Source organism: Zophobas morio, unplaced genomic scaffold (genome assembly GCF_036711695.1).
Source record: "Zophobas morio isolate AGI-343-1 ecotype UQ-CSIRO unplaced genomic scaffold, CSIRO_AGI_Zmor_V1 ptg000044l, whole genome shotgun sequence".
Taxonomy (NCBI): domain Eukaryota; kingdom Metazoa; phylum Arthropoda; class Insecta; order Coleoptera; family Tenebrionidae; genus Zophobas; species Zophobas morio.
The window spans coordinates 6,432,170-6,445,711 of NW_026972149.1; the positions used below are offsets into that span (position 1 = coordinate 6,432,170).

The following is a 13,542-nucleotide window of genomic DNA, read 5'->3' on the forward strand; positions in this document are numbered from 1 at the left end:
TCGACTTCTCTACTTCTTGATTCCTCGATCTTTTGATGTTTCGATTTCTCGATGTTTCAATTTTTCAATTTCGGTGTCTCGGTTTTTCGATTTTTCGATTTTCCAATATTTCGAGTTCTAATTTTCAGACAATTAAGTTTGGGAATTTTTCTATCTCGATTTTTAACAGTTTTTCGATTTTTTAAATTTTGCATGATTTTTTGAAGTTTCAATTTCTCGATTTTCATTTTTTAACTTGTATTTCAATTTTTCAATTTTCAAATTTTTCGATTTTTCAGTTTTTCGGTTCTTCGATTTTTCAGTTTTTCGATTTTTCGATTTCTCGATTTTCCAACATTTCAATTATTTGATTATTCACTTTTTCGATTTTTCAATTTTCGACTTTTCAAATTTTACATTTTTAGCGTTACTAATTTTTTTTTTATTATATTTCAGTTATATGATTAACCAATTTTTTGATTTTTCGGTTTTTTGACTTTCCAGTTTGTCGATTTCTCAATTCTTCTATTTTTCGACGTTTCAGTTTTTAGATTTTTCAACTTTTTGATTTTTTGATATTTTACTTTTAGGATTTTTAAAAATTTTTCCATTTTTTTAATTTCAAATTCTTCGATATTACATTTTTTCGATTTTGATTTCCCGAGCATAAGCAAAGGAAGTATTGTAATCGAGTCCGTCGGCCGACTCTCTACTTTTACGTTTTCTTGATCTTTCATGACCCCTAGAGGACGAAGAAATAGGTCTCCCATTTCTGTCTGTCTGTCCGTCTGTCCGTCTGTCCGTCCGTCTGTCCGTCTGTCTGCCGCCCTGGATTTTTTTTAGACAGATAATCTCCGAAAGTACTGGACCGATTGTTGTGTAGATGGTAAAACGCTAACCAAAATTTGTCTAATCATCCCCACCACTAATGTGATGACGTCACTTCAAAATTGTACATAGTAAATGGGTTTTAAATTGTATAAAATAATATAGTCCTAAACATGTTTCGATTTTTTAAATTTTGCAGTTTCGATTGGTCGATTTTTCGATTTCACGATTTTTTAATGCTTCAGTTTCCCGATTTTAATTTTTTTAACATGTATTTCCTTTTTTTCAATTTTCAAATTTTTCGATTTTTCAGTTTCTCGGTTCTTCGATTTTTCAGTTTTTCGATTTTTCAAATTTTCCATTTTTAGCGTTACTAAATTTTCTTTTTTTCGATATTTCAATGATACGATTAATTGATTTTTTGATTTTTCGACTTTTTGATTTTTCGATTTCTCAATTTTTCGATTTTTCGGTTTTTCGACTTTCCAGTTTCGAAATTTCTCAATGATTCGATTTCTCAATTCTTCTATTTTTCGATTTGTCAAGTTTTCAATGTTTAAGTTTTTGGATTTTTCAATTTTTCAACTTTTTGATTTTTTGATATTTTAAGTTTTGAATTTTCAAAAATGTTTCGATTTTACATTTTCTCGATTTTTTGTATTCTTGATATCTCGATTTTTCAATTTTTCGATTCTTCAACTTTTCGATCTTTTAATTTTTCGATTCTTTAGATTTCGGATATTTAGATTTCTAGATTTTTTTTGTTTTTCAGTTCTTCGTTTGAACAACTTTTACATTTTTCGATTTTTAAATTTAAAATGTTTCACTTTTTTGATGTTTCGGTTTCTCGATCGTTCAATTGTTCGACTTCTCGCTTTTAGATTTTTCGGTTTTTCAATTTTCCGATTTTTAACATTTTTGATTTTTGAAGTATTTAATTTTCCGGTTTTTAAATTTTTTCGTTTTTCATTTTTTCGATTTTAAAATTTTTCGATTTTCCGTTTTTCGGTTCTTCGATTTTTCAGTTTTTCGATTTTTCGATTTCTCGATTTTCCAACATTTCAATTATTTGATTATTCAATTTTTCGATTTTTCGGTTTTTTGACTTTCCGGTTTCTCGATTTCTCAATGATTCAATTTCTCAATTCTTCTATTTTTCGATTTGTCAAGTTTTCGATGTTTCAGTTTTTAGATTTTTCAACTTTTTGATTTTTTTATATTTCACTTTTAGGATTTTTAAAAATTTTTCAATTTTTTTAATTGCAGATTCTTTTAATTTTTTCAATTTTTTGATATCTTGATATCTCGATTTTTCAATTCTTCGAATTTTCAATGTTTTAATTTTTTGATTCTTTAAATTTTGGATATTTAGATTTCTCGGTTTTTCAATTTTTCAGTTCTTCGTTTCATCAATTTTTGAATTTGTCGAATTTTTGAATTTTAGTTTTTTCACTTTTTTCATGTTCGATTTATCAATCTTTCAATTGTTCGACTTCTCGTTTTAGATTTTAGGTTTTTAAATTTTTCGATTTTTCAGTTTTTTTATTTTTCAATTTCTAGATTTCTCTTTTATCCATATTTCGATTCAATTTTCAATGTTGAATTTTTTAATTTTTCGATTTTGGCTATTTCTGTTTCTCAATTTTTCGATTTTTCGACTTTTGTACTTCTCGATTCCTCGATCTGTTTCAATCTTGCGATTTTTCGATGTTTCAATTTTCCAATTTCGATTTTCCAATTTTTAGACATGTCAGTTCTAAATTTTTCAATATCAAAATTGTGCGAATTTTTCGATATTATCATTTCGTGAATTTTTCGATATTTTCTTTTTGCAATTTTTGATTTTTTGGTCGGTCTTTCGATTTCTCGACTTTTCGGATTTCGATTTTTCGGTTTTTCAATTTTTCAATTTTTAAAATTTTTTGATATCTCGATTTTTGTTTCAATTTTTAGATTTTTCAACTTTTTGATTTTTTGATACTTTACTTTTAGGATTTTTAAAATTGTGGAATGTAGACTTGAAATTTAGCGTATTTGTGGTCACGGAGCAATATTTTCGAAATATTCGGTGTAAAATTCGAATTTTTGAAATTTCAAAAATTTCAAAGAAGGATAAAAAGACCGACTGACAAAATGACATAAGGCCATAGTGACAAAGGGACAGAATCAAAAAAGAGAAAAAACTGAAAGACAGAACTACATGACAGAATGATAGAACGACAGACGGACAGAACAACAGGGCAGAACTACAGATTGACAGGAGCATAGAAGGACAGAATGGCGGCACGAAAGAATGACAAAAGGATAGGACGATAGAATAAGAGAATGACGGAACAGCAGAAAGATAAACGGACAAAATGTCAGAATAGCAGAAAGATAGAAGCAGAGAATAATAGAATGACACAAGTACAAAATAATAGAACGACAAGAGAACAGAGCGCCAGAAGGACAGAATAACAGTAGAGAATGGTAGAATGACAACAGTGTAAATCTACAGAATGGCATAAGGATAGCATGACGTAAAGACACATTGATAAATGACAGAACGACAAAGCGACAAGAGAACAGAACGACATATAAACAAAAGAGAATGAGAGAATAACAAAAGAGCAGAATGATAGATTGATAGCAGCACAAAATCATACAATAACATAAAGGCAGAGTGACAAAATAACAGAATGACAAGGGAATAGAAATATAGAAGGGTAGAATGATATAAGGAGAGAACAACGGAAGAGAATGACAGGACAGAATGACAAAAGGACAAAACGATAAAAGAACAGAATGGCGGAACGAAAGAAGGACAAAAGGACAGGACGACAGAATGAAAGAATGATAAAACGACAAAAGGATAAACGGACAGAATGTCAGATTGGCAGAAACATAAAAGCAGAGAATAATAGAACGATACAAGGACAGAATGACAAAACGACAAAGCGACAAGAGAACAGAACGAGAGAAGGACAGAATGACAGAAAGACAAAAGAGAATAAGAGAATGACAAAAGAGCAGAATGATAGATGGACATCAGCAGAATCACCATATAATGAGATAAAGGCAGAGTGATAAAATGACAGAACGACAAGAAAACAGAATGACAGAAAGACTTAACAACAGCAAACAATGACAGAAAGACAGAATGACAGAATAGCAGAAGAGCAAAATACTGAAAGGACAAAACGAGAAAAGGACAGAACGACAAGGGAACAGAACTAGGAAGAGCAGAATGATATAAGGAGAGAATAACTGGAGAGAATTTCGAGATAGAATGACAGACCGACAGCAGCACAGAACGACAAAATGGAATAAGGACAAAATGAGAAAATGACGTAAGGACAAAACAGAAGGAAAAAACTATAGAAAGACAGACGAATAGAACGACAGAGGAGAATTATATGAGGCTGGAATTACAGAACTACAAAATGACAAATGGACAGAACGACAAGAGAACAGAACTATAGATGGATAGAATGAGAGAAGGAGAGAACAGAAGAGAATGACAGGACAGAATGACAGAAGGACAGAACAACAGGAGAAGATGACAGAATGAGAGAAAAACAGAATAACAGACCGACAGTAGCGCAGAACAACAATCTACAGAAGGGTAGATTTACAGAAGGAGAGAATGACAGACTCACAAAGCAACAAGAAAACAGAATGACAGAAGGACAAAACGACAAGGGAACACAGTTATCAAAGGGTAGAATGATATAAGTAGAGAACAGGTGAGAATGACAGGACAGAATAACAGAAGAACAGAATGACAGACAGACAGACAGCCTGCACAGAACGACAAAATGGAATAAGGGCAGAATGAAAAAAATATATAAGGACAAAATAACAGAAGGATAAAACGATAGAACGACAGACGGACAGAACGATAGGGACGATCACATGAGGACAGAATCACAGAGCGACAAGATGACATAAGGGCAAAATGACAAACCCATAAAATTACAGGAGAACAGAACTACAGAAGGGCAAAATTACAGAAAGAGAGAACAGCAGAAGAGAATGACAGGGCAGCATGACAGAAGGAGAGAATGGCATAAGGAGAGATTGAAAGAAGAACGGAATGATAAAAGAACAAAATGACAGAAGGATAGAACAACAAGGGAATAGAAGTATCGAAGTGTAGAATGATATGAGCAGAGAACAGCAGAAGAGAATGACAGGATAGAATAACAGAACGACAGAATGACAGACAGACAGCCTGCACAGACGGACAAAATGGAATAAGGACAGAACGATAGGAGAAAATTACATGAGGGCAGAATCACAAACCGACAAAATGACAGAAGGACGACAAAATGACAAATGGATAGAATGACAAGAGAACAGAACTACAGAAAGGTAGAGTAACAGAAAGAGAGAACAACAGAAGAGAATGACAGGGCACGATGACAGAAGGATCGAATGACATACCAACAAAGCGACAAGATAACAGAGTTACAGAAGGACAGAGCAACAAGAGAGAATGACAGAATGAGAGTAGAATACAATGACAGACCGATAGCAGCACAGAACGAGAGAATAACATAAAGACAGATGATAGGAAAAACAGAAGAAGAGAATCACAGAAGGACAGAATTACAGAAGGACAAAATGAGAAAAGGACAGAATGACAAGATAACTGCAGAACGGTACAATAACAGAACAAGAGAACAATAGGAGAGGATGAAATGACAGAATGACAGAAGGAGAGAACAACAAAAGAGAAGGACAGAAAGAGAGACGAACAGAATGACAGTCAGACAACAGTACAAAATGACAAAATGATAGGAGAATAGAACCGTAGAACGACCGACGGTCAGAATGACAAAACGACAGAAGGAAGAGAAGGGCAGGATGTCAGAACGAGAGAACGACAAAATGACAGAAAGTCAGAATGACAGGACAGAATTGCGGAACGAAAGAAGAACCGAAAAAATCACAGACTGACACGAGAACAGAAAGACAGACCAAACGACAGGATAGAAGAACAGAACGATGAAATGAGGGGACGACAGAAGCTAGAAGAATAGAAATACAGAAAAGCAGGAGGACAGAATGACAGAATGCGTACTTACAAAGTTTTTTTTACCAAGCAACAACTCTCCTTATTTATCTTTGAAAATTTCCATATTCATTTATCTATATGTCAAAATCAAAATAAATTCCATAAAAATCTTAATTTCAGGAAATCTACATTAAATGTTTCTAAAGTTGTTACGGATTTTTATATATTTTGTGTTTTCACTGTCAAATTTAATGACTCCACAGGTAGTACTTTTGAAGTACGGTTTTGACAAGCTGGTTCACTGGACACATTGTGTACATTTCAGTATTTTTGATAAAATGAGTCAATAAACAAATCAAAGAGTAACCAAAAGAAAAAAATCAAAAATTTTATTTCAAATTGGCTATTTTATCAGCAAAGCTCGTGTTTGGTAACAAAGGGATTTTTGCTTGTAATAGCGGTATATTTCGCACAATTTGTTAAAAACAATAATTTATTGAAATTCAATCGATTTTGTTCATGAATGGGATTTCAATGTGAGCAAAACAAAACCGGTGTTTGCGGCCGACTGTGTTTTTGCTCAAAGTGTAATAAATGTAATAAATGAGTATGAAGTATTGTAATTGTGCACGATTGATAAAGACGGAAGTGAATTTGAAAATTCGGGTTATCGCAATATTTGTTCCTTCTAACCCGGCGCCTCCACCATTTTGTAAATGGCGAACTTTTAAAATGTAATATTGTCATGTATCTTATTAAAAAATAAATAAAGAAAAAATCGTATCTCGGGAATATATATCGTCGAATAACTGAAATTTTTTTGTAACTCTTCTTCATAAATGCGAAGGAATTTTTGCGTCTTGATACAATAATTCCTAAGCAAATGCACATATTTCATCGTAAATATAAGAAATTCTTTAAATAAACGGGTAACAAATTCCAGTTTGGGCAAATTCCTACGCTAGCGTTTACTTTGTGATAATTATGTAAATCTACGAACTTACTTAGCAATTATTAAAATCTTCCCGGAATACTTTCAAAGGTTCTGTTTTAATCAGCCAATCGCAAAGACAACCGTAAGAACGACGCTGCTGACTAGAACATGGCTTGACGCCGAAGATATGGAATTATGGATGCAGGACGTGCTTTGCTTGTAAATTAGATTTGTATAATGTGAAAAGCAACTGAAGAGAATGCCTTTCCCCGAAACCGCGAATGATCTTTACATTCGGCATTCATTTTATGATACGCAAATGTGCAATAAACTTTTGCGAGATTGTTGTCGTATTTTTTCTGCGAACGCGTTATTCGGTCTACGTTTGGTCTATTTTGGGCTGCTGTTTCCAGCCGCATGCAAAGAATTAAAACTTTAACGCACTTTCTCAAAGCAAATAAAGATAATGTTTCATGATCGGTAGGAAAGCTTTAAGAGATATATAATTTTCTCAACAATAGCCAACATTTCTTCTTTGTAATGGATAACGGTAATCTTGGGGGCATTTACGAACATTCATATCTGATTAGCTTATTTCTCTCCGTGCTCTTTCATATTGTGTTTCCGCTGTTCTCTTTTTCATGCCTAATGAAAATCTAAGATGAGATCAAATGTTTTGCTTCTAGTCAAAGATTCGCGTTCGTCGTTACTTTTTCCCCGCCGTTCTGACTGCGCAATCTAATGATTTAAATAAGCTATAATTTGACCGGCTGAACATACTAACAAACATTTCAAGCCTGAACCGACTCTAAAATGAAATTCTCTAGAACAATACGAGCGGTTTCATTGATGTTCAAGATAAACGGTCAAGCTCAACCTCTGCTAAAGCACACTCGGTTATTAATTGCTGCCGACACTAGAACTCAGATTAGAACACTATTTTTACAACCTACTTATTGAAATCAGCGATAAATGGAAATTTCAAATCCGTTACAGCCAAATTACCCTCCAAAAGTCATATTCGCAAATATCTCTCGCAACCAAATTGAAAATCATTATGGAAATCACTTTTGAAACCCTCACTACACTCTGAGGAATTCGTTTCATTACCAAGCTGACCAAATAATCTGTGTTCTAATCATTTCGTAGCTTTAATAACATGCTGATAGGATAATATAATAGTGTTTGCGAAATTATCGCCCTGGAATGTATTTTCGAACGAAATCCTCCACGAATTTTTGTTTTATTCAATTAACGTCCTTTCAACTTGACTTAATTGAAATGTATATGATGCATTCACTCATTTAAATATGACATGAATAATGCATAAACGTTTCTGGTTAGGTGGATGGGACAAGTAACTGCTCCTCTCTAATTCTAAGCGATGTGACGTAAAAGTGACCTTACTCATCAAACTTATCCTCAAAATCGCCGAACAACACAATTTTACTAATCAGTAGTGGTCATTGACCTAGAATTTAATATTCAGACAGACACACGGAAACGGCGGACCGACATTTTTGTCATTTGCGAACGCATTAACTATTTCTTAAACCTAATAAAGAATTGTGGTCTTTTGTTACTTAAAGATCCGATTTAAAAACACGGAATCGGTGATTTCTGCGTAACTCTTACTGTAATGTATCTCCTTTAAGATCTGAGCGTTAAATGAGATAGGCGGCTTTACACTGCCTTTGATAGGTAAGCCGAAGACACAAATACACACCACGAAAATTTTAAATCGTAGCCGGCTGAATAAAGTCAGCGATGAAATTCCGTCTTACAAATTAAAATTTGACGTTTGCATTCCTATTAATTTCGCTACGTTTTAAATTCCAACTTCACTCTCTAGTGGAAAATACTGATTAAAATAAATGAACTTAATATAAGGTTTTAAAAGCTTTTGCAGCGAGAAGATCTTCGTTGGATTATTTTGTAAGTGTTTTACGCCAGTAACGGTAACGGCAGTATTCTTACTAGAGTGAGTGGACTACAATACCTAAGTTGTTATAATGGTGTGGTTTATATGTTGTTTATATTCAATTAAAATGTATTGTTTTTAATCGCGACTGAGTAGTTATGAAATGTAATTAATAACTTAGGTAAAATCATCCAAATCGTTAAATATATCGTACGATCGATGATGATTTTTACTAGAGTTCGAGTAAGTTGAATTTGAAATAAATAACTACAACTCGCCGCTGACATTAATTCTTGTAAAGCAAAATTTTTACGTAAAAAGGAAGTTGTTCGTCCACGACCTGATTACAGAGCTGGGACCTCTAAAGGAAATTACTGGTTCCTATCTAAAAACCCTGTTATCATTAAAACAAACCGGAAGATATAAATTGTAAAGTTTTGTAGTGAACGGAAAGAAACGCGTGAGATCAATATAAAATGTTGGAAAGTCTGAAAAAATTCGAATTTAACGGTGACGAGTTTAATAAAACCTAATTACAAACCAAGTTTGCAAAGATAACTTCATTACTCAGGACTGGCAAAAATGAAGAAACGAGGGTAATCACAACTCAATCATTCCTAAAAAACAAGACAAGCCGTTGGGAGTGTTATTAAAGTTCCTTTGAAGATCGCATTTTTCATCATTCAGTCTCAGATTTTCAATGTAACGTTACGACAACGTACATGTTTGTTTATTTTTCATATCTCCTAATCGCGGAAACGTGACTACGAAAGAAAGTAAACAGTGTACAGAACATCATTGCCTTATATAGCTTCTGCTTTTAATGAATACTGTCGTAGTGATATTAGCGCGACGACAAACAACTTTCAAAATCAATAATTTTAAAGAACACCTTCATGCAGCTTCCTCTTGCGACCTCTTTGTAAAAATTATCTGCAAGCACGCTTCAACTATCATCAATAATAGCGAAACTTTTGTTAGCGCGACAATAATGAAATAAATTACATTATTTACGACACTCCTCTACGCGTTAAGTTCCGACGACGGACAAACCGCAGACAGACCCACGGAAATGTAAAATAACGCCGTGTCTACACTCCCTATCGCGCGCTAAGTAAAAAACGCCTGAAGGACGTCGAAAGTGGCAGTGAAAATAACTAATTTACTTTTACGGCGATGTTTTGTACAAAGCGCTGTAAGCAGAGTTGGCGGTTTGTGACGTTTAGGAAGAGTTAAAGGTTATGGATTCTTTGATTAAAAGTACTCCGATAGTTAAGACGATGCTTTAAATTAAAGTAATTTCGGTCGTTACTTCGTATTAAATAAAACGGTGCTCCGTAGGATAAATGTAGCATCCTCCTCCAAAATTAGCTGGAAAGTAAATTGCATGAAACGAATTATACCAAGGTAATGTTTCTTTGTGACTTGTTAGGTGTGTTTTGACGTATTAGATTCAGCCACCTTCATTACCATTGTTCCGCATAAAATTTACCTTCCATTTTTAACACAGCACGGTTTTAATGCGGCATCGTCGTGCTCAAAATTTTAGGGAGATGTTAAATTTATAACGGCGTCTCATTCTTACAAGGTATACTAACAACTTCATAGTTTTAAGTCCTGTACTAATTACTGTATAAAAACTACATAAAGCGAAAGGGCGCTTTCACTTATTCTAATAAAAATTAATTAAAATTCAAAAAATTTACATACGGTTAATACGGGTTTCAGCAGCTACGCTGTCCTACTTAATTCATTTACACTGTATAAACGAAAAATGTTTGTATAAAATACCACATCGGAAATGAACTCGACTATTTTTAAACAATGAGGGAAAGCGAATCGATATTCTCTGAAATGGAATAACAATGTTGTCTTTATTTTTGGTGTTATCGGCCTAAAGTTTTAATTTCTTTTCACGTAGCGTTTATTTTCTTTGCATGTGTCACCTCTTCCTACATAAATTTCACCCACCGACAAAATTTATATTTTACGTAGATCTCTGCACGACTAAATTGACTTTTTAGCAAAATACTCCTCTTTTTGAGACTCACATTCCATGAACCGAACCGTAATAACACTGCATACCTAAGTCGATTTTCACCGAGGTTGTAAAACAGTAATTTCATTCAAAACTACAATATACTGAAACCTTCCATACTGAAAAATAACTTTGAAGCGAAATATTCAATATGACTGCCACGTAAGCCGGCTGTCAGTCACCACGGCTAAAGGATTTCGTTATCCTTTGATACATCCTCTAGTTTTGGCGAAAAACAAAAGGACGATGGTTGATTTAAACTTAATATTATTTAAAATCGTCGCCCATTGTTATCGAAAAATCATTGTTCTACAAATAATAAACTCGTCTATGGTGTCAACCGGAAAATAGACGGTAAGTCATTACCAAAGTTGGTGAAGAGTAATGACCCGAAAATTGATCCCTGCAACACTCCGTTAATTTTTAATGGTGACACGTGAGCCATCTTTGTCGACATAGCTAAGAAACTTTGATGTTAAAGACTAACGATTTCTTTCATTGTTTCAGTTCTTAGTGTCAAAGGTGTTTAGCTGAATAAGCACAGACAATTTTCAAAATTTTGGCGAATTTTTGAAAAATTTTATGTACTACGATGTAACAAAAACAAAATGTTCTCTTACACCCTCTAGGATTCGATATACGTTTGATATTTTGTGAAATCATCTGAAGCGGACCATGATTTATTGCGTATTTGTTTAATCGATACTTTGTGGGGGTAACAAACATATTTACCCAATATTGCCAAATCTGTAAAATTTGCATGAATTGCAGAGGGGCGTTAATTGATTGAAGATGAGCTTATTCGGGCTATAAATACCGCAACTAAACACACACGTTGTTATTTTGAATATTTAAAAATGATTTATGTTCATTTATTTTTATACTTTGTAGCTAAAGGTCGTAGAATGTGTGGTGCACGTTTCCGCTTTAGTCTGTCTGTCGTCTGTCCATTGTGAAATTTAAGAGTGCGTTAAGATCATCGAAAATATTGCTTAAGTCAAAATGTGTCCGTTCCTCCATTCCAGAAAATTGATGACGTCATTGTAAAATATAACCTATTCGTTTAGCGTTAATTTAGTTTGTGTTTGCCTCATTAACTTACAAAGTTGCGTAGATGCTTATTTCGCGTTGACTTTGGCCAGGATCGGGCTTAAAATCCACCATATCCGAACCTGTCATCAATGAATCAGCCCACAATAAAAAAATTTAAATCGAAGACGGCTGGCGCGCGCATGCGTGCGCGTCGATCCCCGACGCACAAATAAAATCACTTCTTTTGCGGCTGCGCAGTGCGTGTCTTTATAGCCGGTGGTTTATCGTTTTGACATGTGATTGCAGTGGCCGCAGTTGGGGTGTTGCTGTTATTGACAAATTTTGAGGTTAGATTCCGCTGCGTCCAGGATGAGCAGTCCCGGGTTCGTCGATTCCGCCTGGAATTCGGCCGAAGACGTCCTCGACGATATCCTGAAACACGCCGAATACTGCGCAGATTGGCCCGACTATAAAAGTGCCCCAATGCCGGCAAGTCTTGTGTCGTATTACGATGGTGCAAACGCGGGTTCGAGTTCGAGTTCAGGGGCAGCTACGTACCAGAAGGAAAAAGATTGTAGTGAATCCGAAAAATGTGATAAAGGTAAAGAGTGGTTTTCAGAAAATGGAGGGAATGGCTCGGGGGGGACTTCTGGTGATGTATGAACGTCTGTATTTGAATTCAGTTGAAGAATTTATTGTTGTTGTAGGCGTTCAATCGAGCTCAAAGGCCAATGCCGGAGGGTAAAGAAACTAGAAAAAGAAGACACTTTCAGAAGCCGAAAAAAACGAAAGTGGTAGTTATGCATGGATAAAGTATCACTTGTTCTATTTATTTAATAACATCTTTGGATTAGTCAATGTCAATGGTTCTCAGTAGTCAAATATTCAGTACAGTGTTGACTGTACTTGAGCTTCGTAATCGCAGTATTATGTCTAATCAATGTCTAATTTTGTGTGACCTGATTACAGAGAATTTTAGATGTGTGTTAAGATTGTAGATCTCGTCTTATTCATCCCCGACAAGAATTCAATGACGTCACCTATTGTGGCTTTCGTTTATATAATGTTTTTCACTCTATGAATCAAATTTGTAGAGTGAATTAACAATTTGTTTCAGAATCTGTATAATGAAGTTACAGTTTTGAGAAGACAACATTTATTTATCTAGTCATATCTTTTCTAGTATATTTTTTTACAATAAGTGTTAAAAGTTTTTTATTTACTATATTCATGTATACGGAATGTGAAACTTTATAGAATGTAGTGTGTAGGTGAATAAGCTATTACTGATAGGTATTCATGTGAAAACATATATGCATGTACCTGTTTAACCTTTAAATCAACAAATAAAGTATAATCTATTATCAAAGAACTTTATTTGCCTGAAGTAAACACTATATTATCTGCGCGCGCATTCTACTGAGACACAACTAAAGTTAGTCTACTTAAATAAGTCATACATTTTATAAGAGGAGAACGTGTTCGTTTATTTTATAAAACTGAGACTTCCGAGTTATGTGGACTTAACAATTAGGTAAGTACGCACAGTAACGGATGAACATGAATAAGTCAGGGATTTTCATTATCCTCTCTTAAGCACGTAGAATTTTTCATATCCTTTTCAATCTTGTAAAACTTTATGCGGATAGGCATCGCGTCGAGAAAAAAACGAATAATAAATCACGTTTGATGTTTTCCTTAAAATGCTCTAATTACTCCTTTAACCTAGCACGATTGGAAAGTTCCCCTTTTGATTCATTATACAACCTCTTTCGAGGTCTCTTTATTCATTGACCTAATGAACTCGTCGA

General features: G+C 34.1%; 2 protein-coding genes across 3 annotated transcripts in view; one reads left to right on the forward strand and one right to left on the reverse strand.

Annotated features, from left to right (window-relative positions):
• LOC135141916 (uncharacterized) overlaps positions 1–13,542 on the reverse strand; it is a 265,878-nt gene that overhangs the window by 72,724 nt on the left and 179,612 nt on the right. The window lies entirely within an intron of this gene.
• On the forward strand, positions 12,001–13,094 carry LOC135141589 (uncharacterized). 2 transcript variants are annotated; one of them, XM_064072823.1, is made up of 2 exons: positions 12,001–12,388; positions 12,439–13,094. In XM_064072823.1, the coding sequence occupies exons 1-2, from the start codon at positions 12,101–12,103 to the stop codon at positions 12,541–12,543; spliced, it is 393 nt and encodes a 130-aa protein (XP_063928893.1). In that variant the 5' UTR covers positions 12,001–12,100; the 3' UTR covers positions 12,544–13,094. The 2 variants fall into 2 exon arrangements, with proteins under 2 accessions (XP_063928893.1, XP_063928894.1); XM_064072824.1 differs by having other exon boundaries at positions 12,001–12,383.

Coding starts and splice junctions, on each gene's coding strand:
- LOC135141589 (XM_064072823.1), top strand. CDS start 12,101: ATGAGCAGTCCCGGGTTCGTCGATTCCGCCTGGAATTCGGCCGAAGAC. Junction 12,389..12,438: donor CGGGGGGGACTTCTGGTGAT/GTATGAACGTCT, acceptor TTGTTGTTGTAG/GCGTTCAATCGAGCTCAAAG.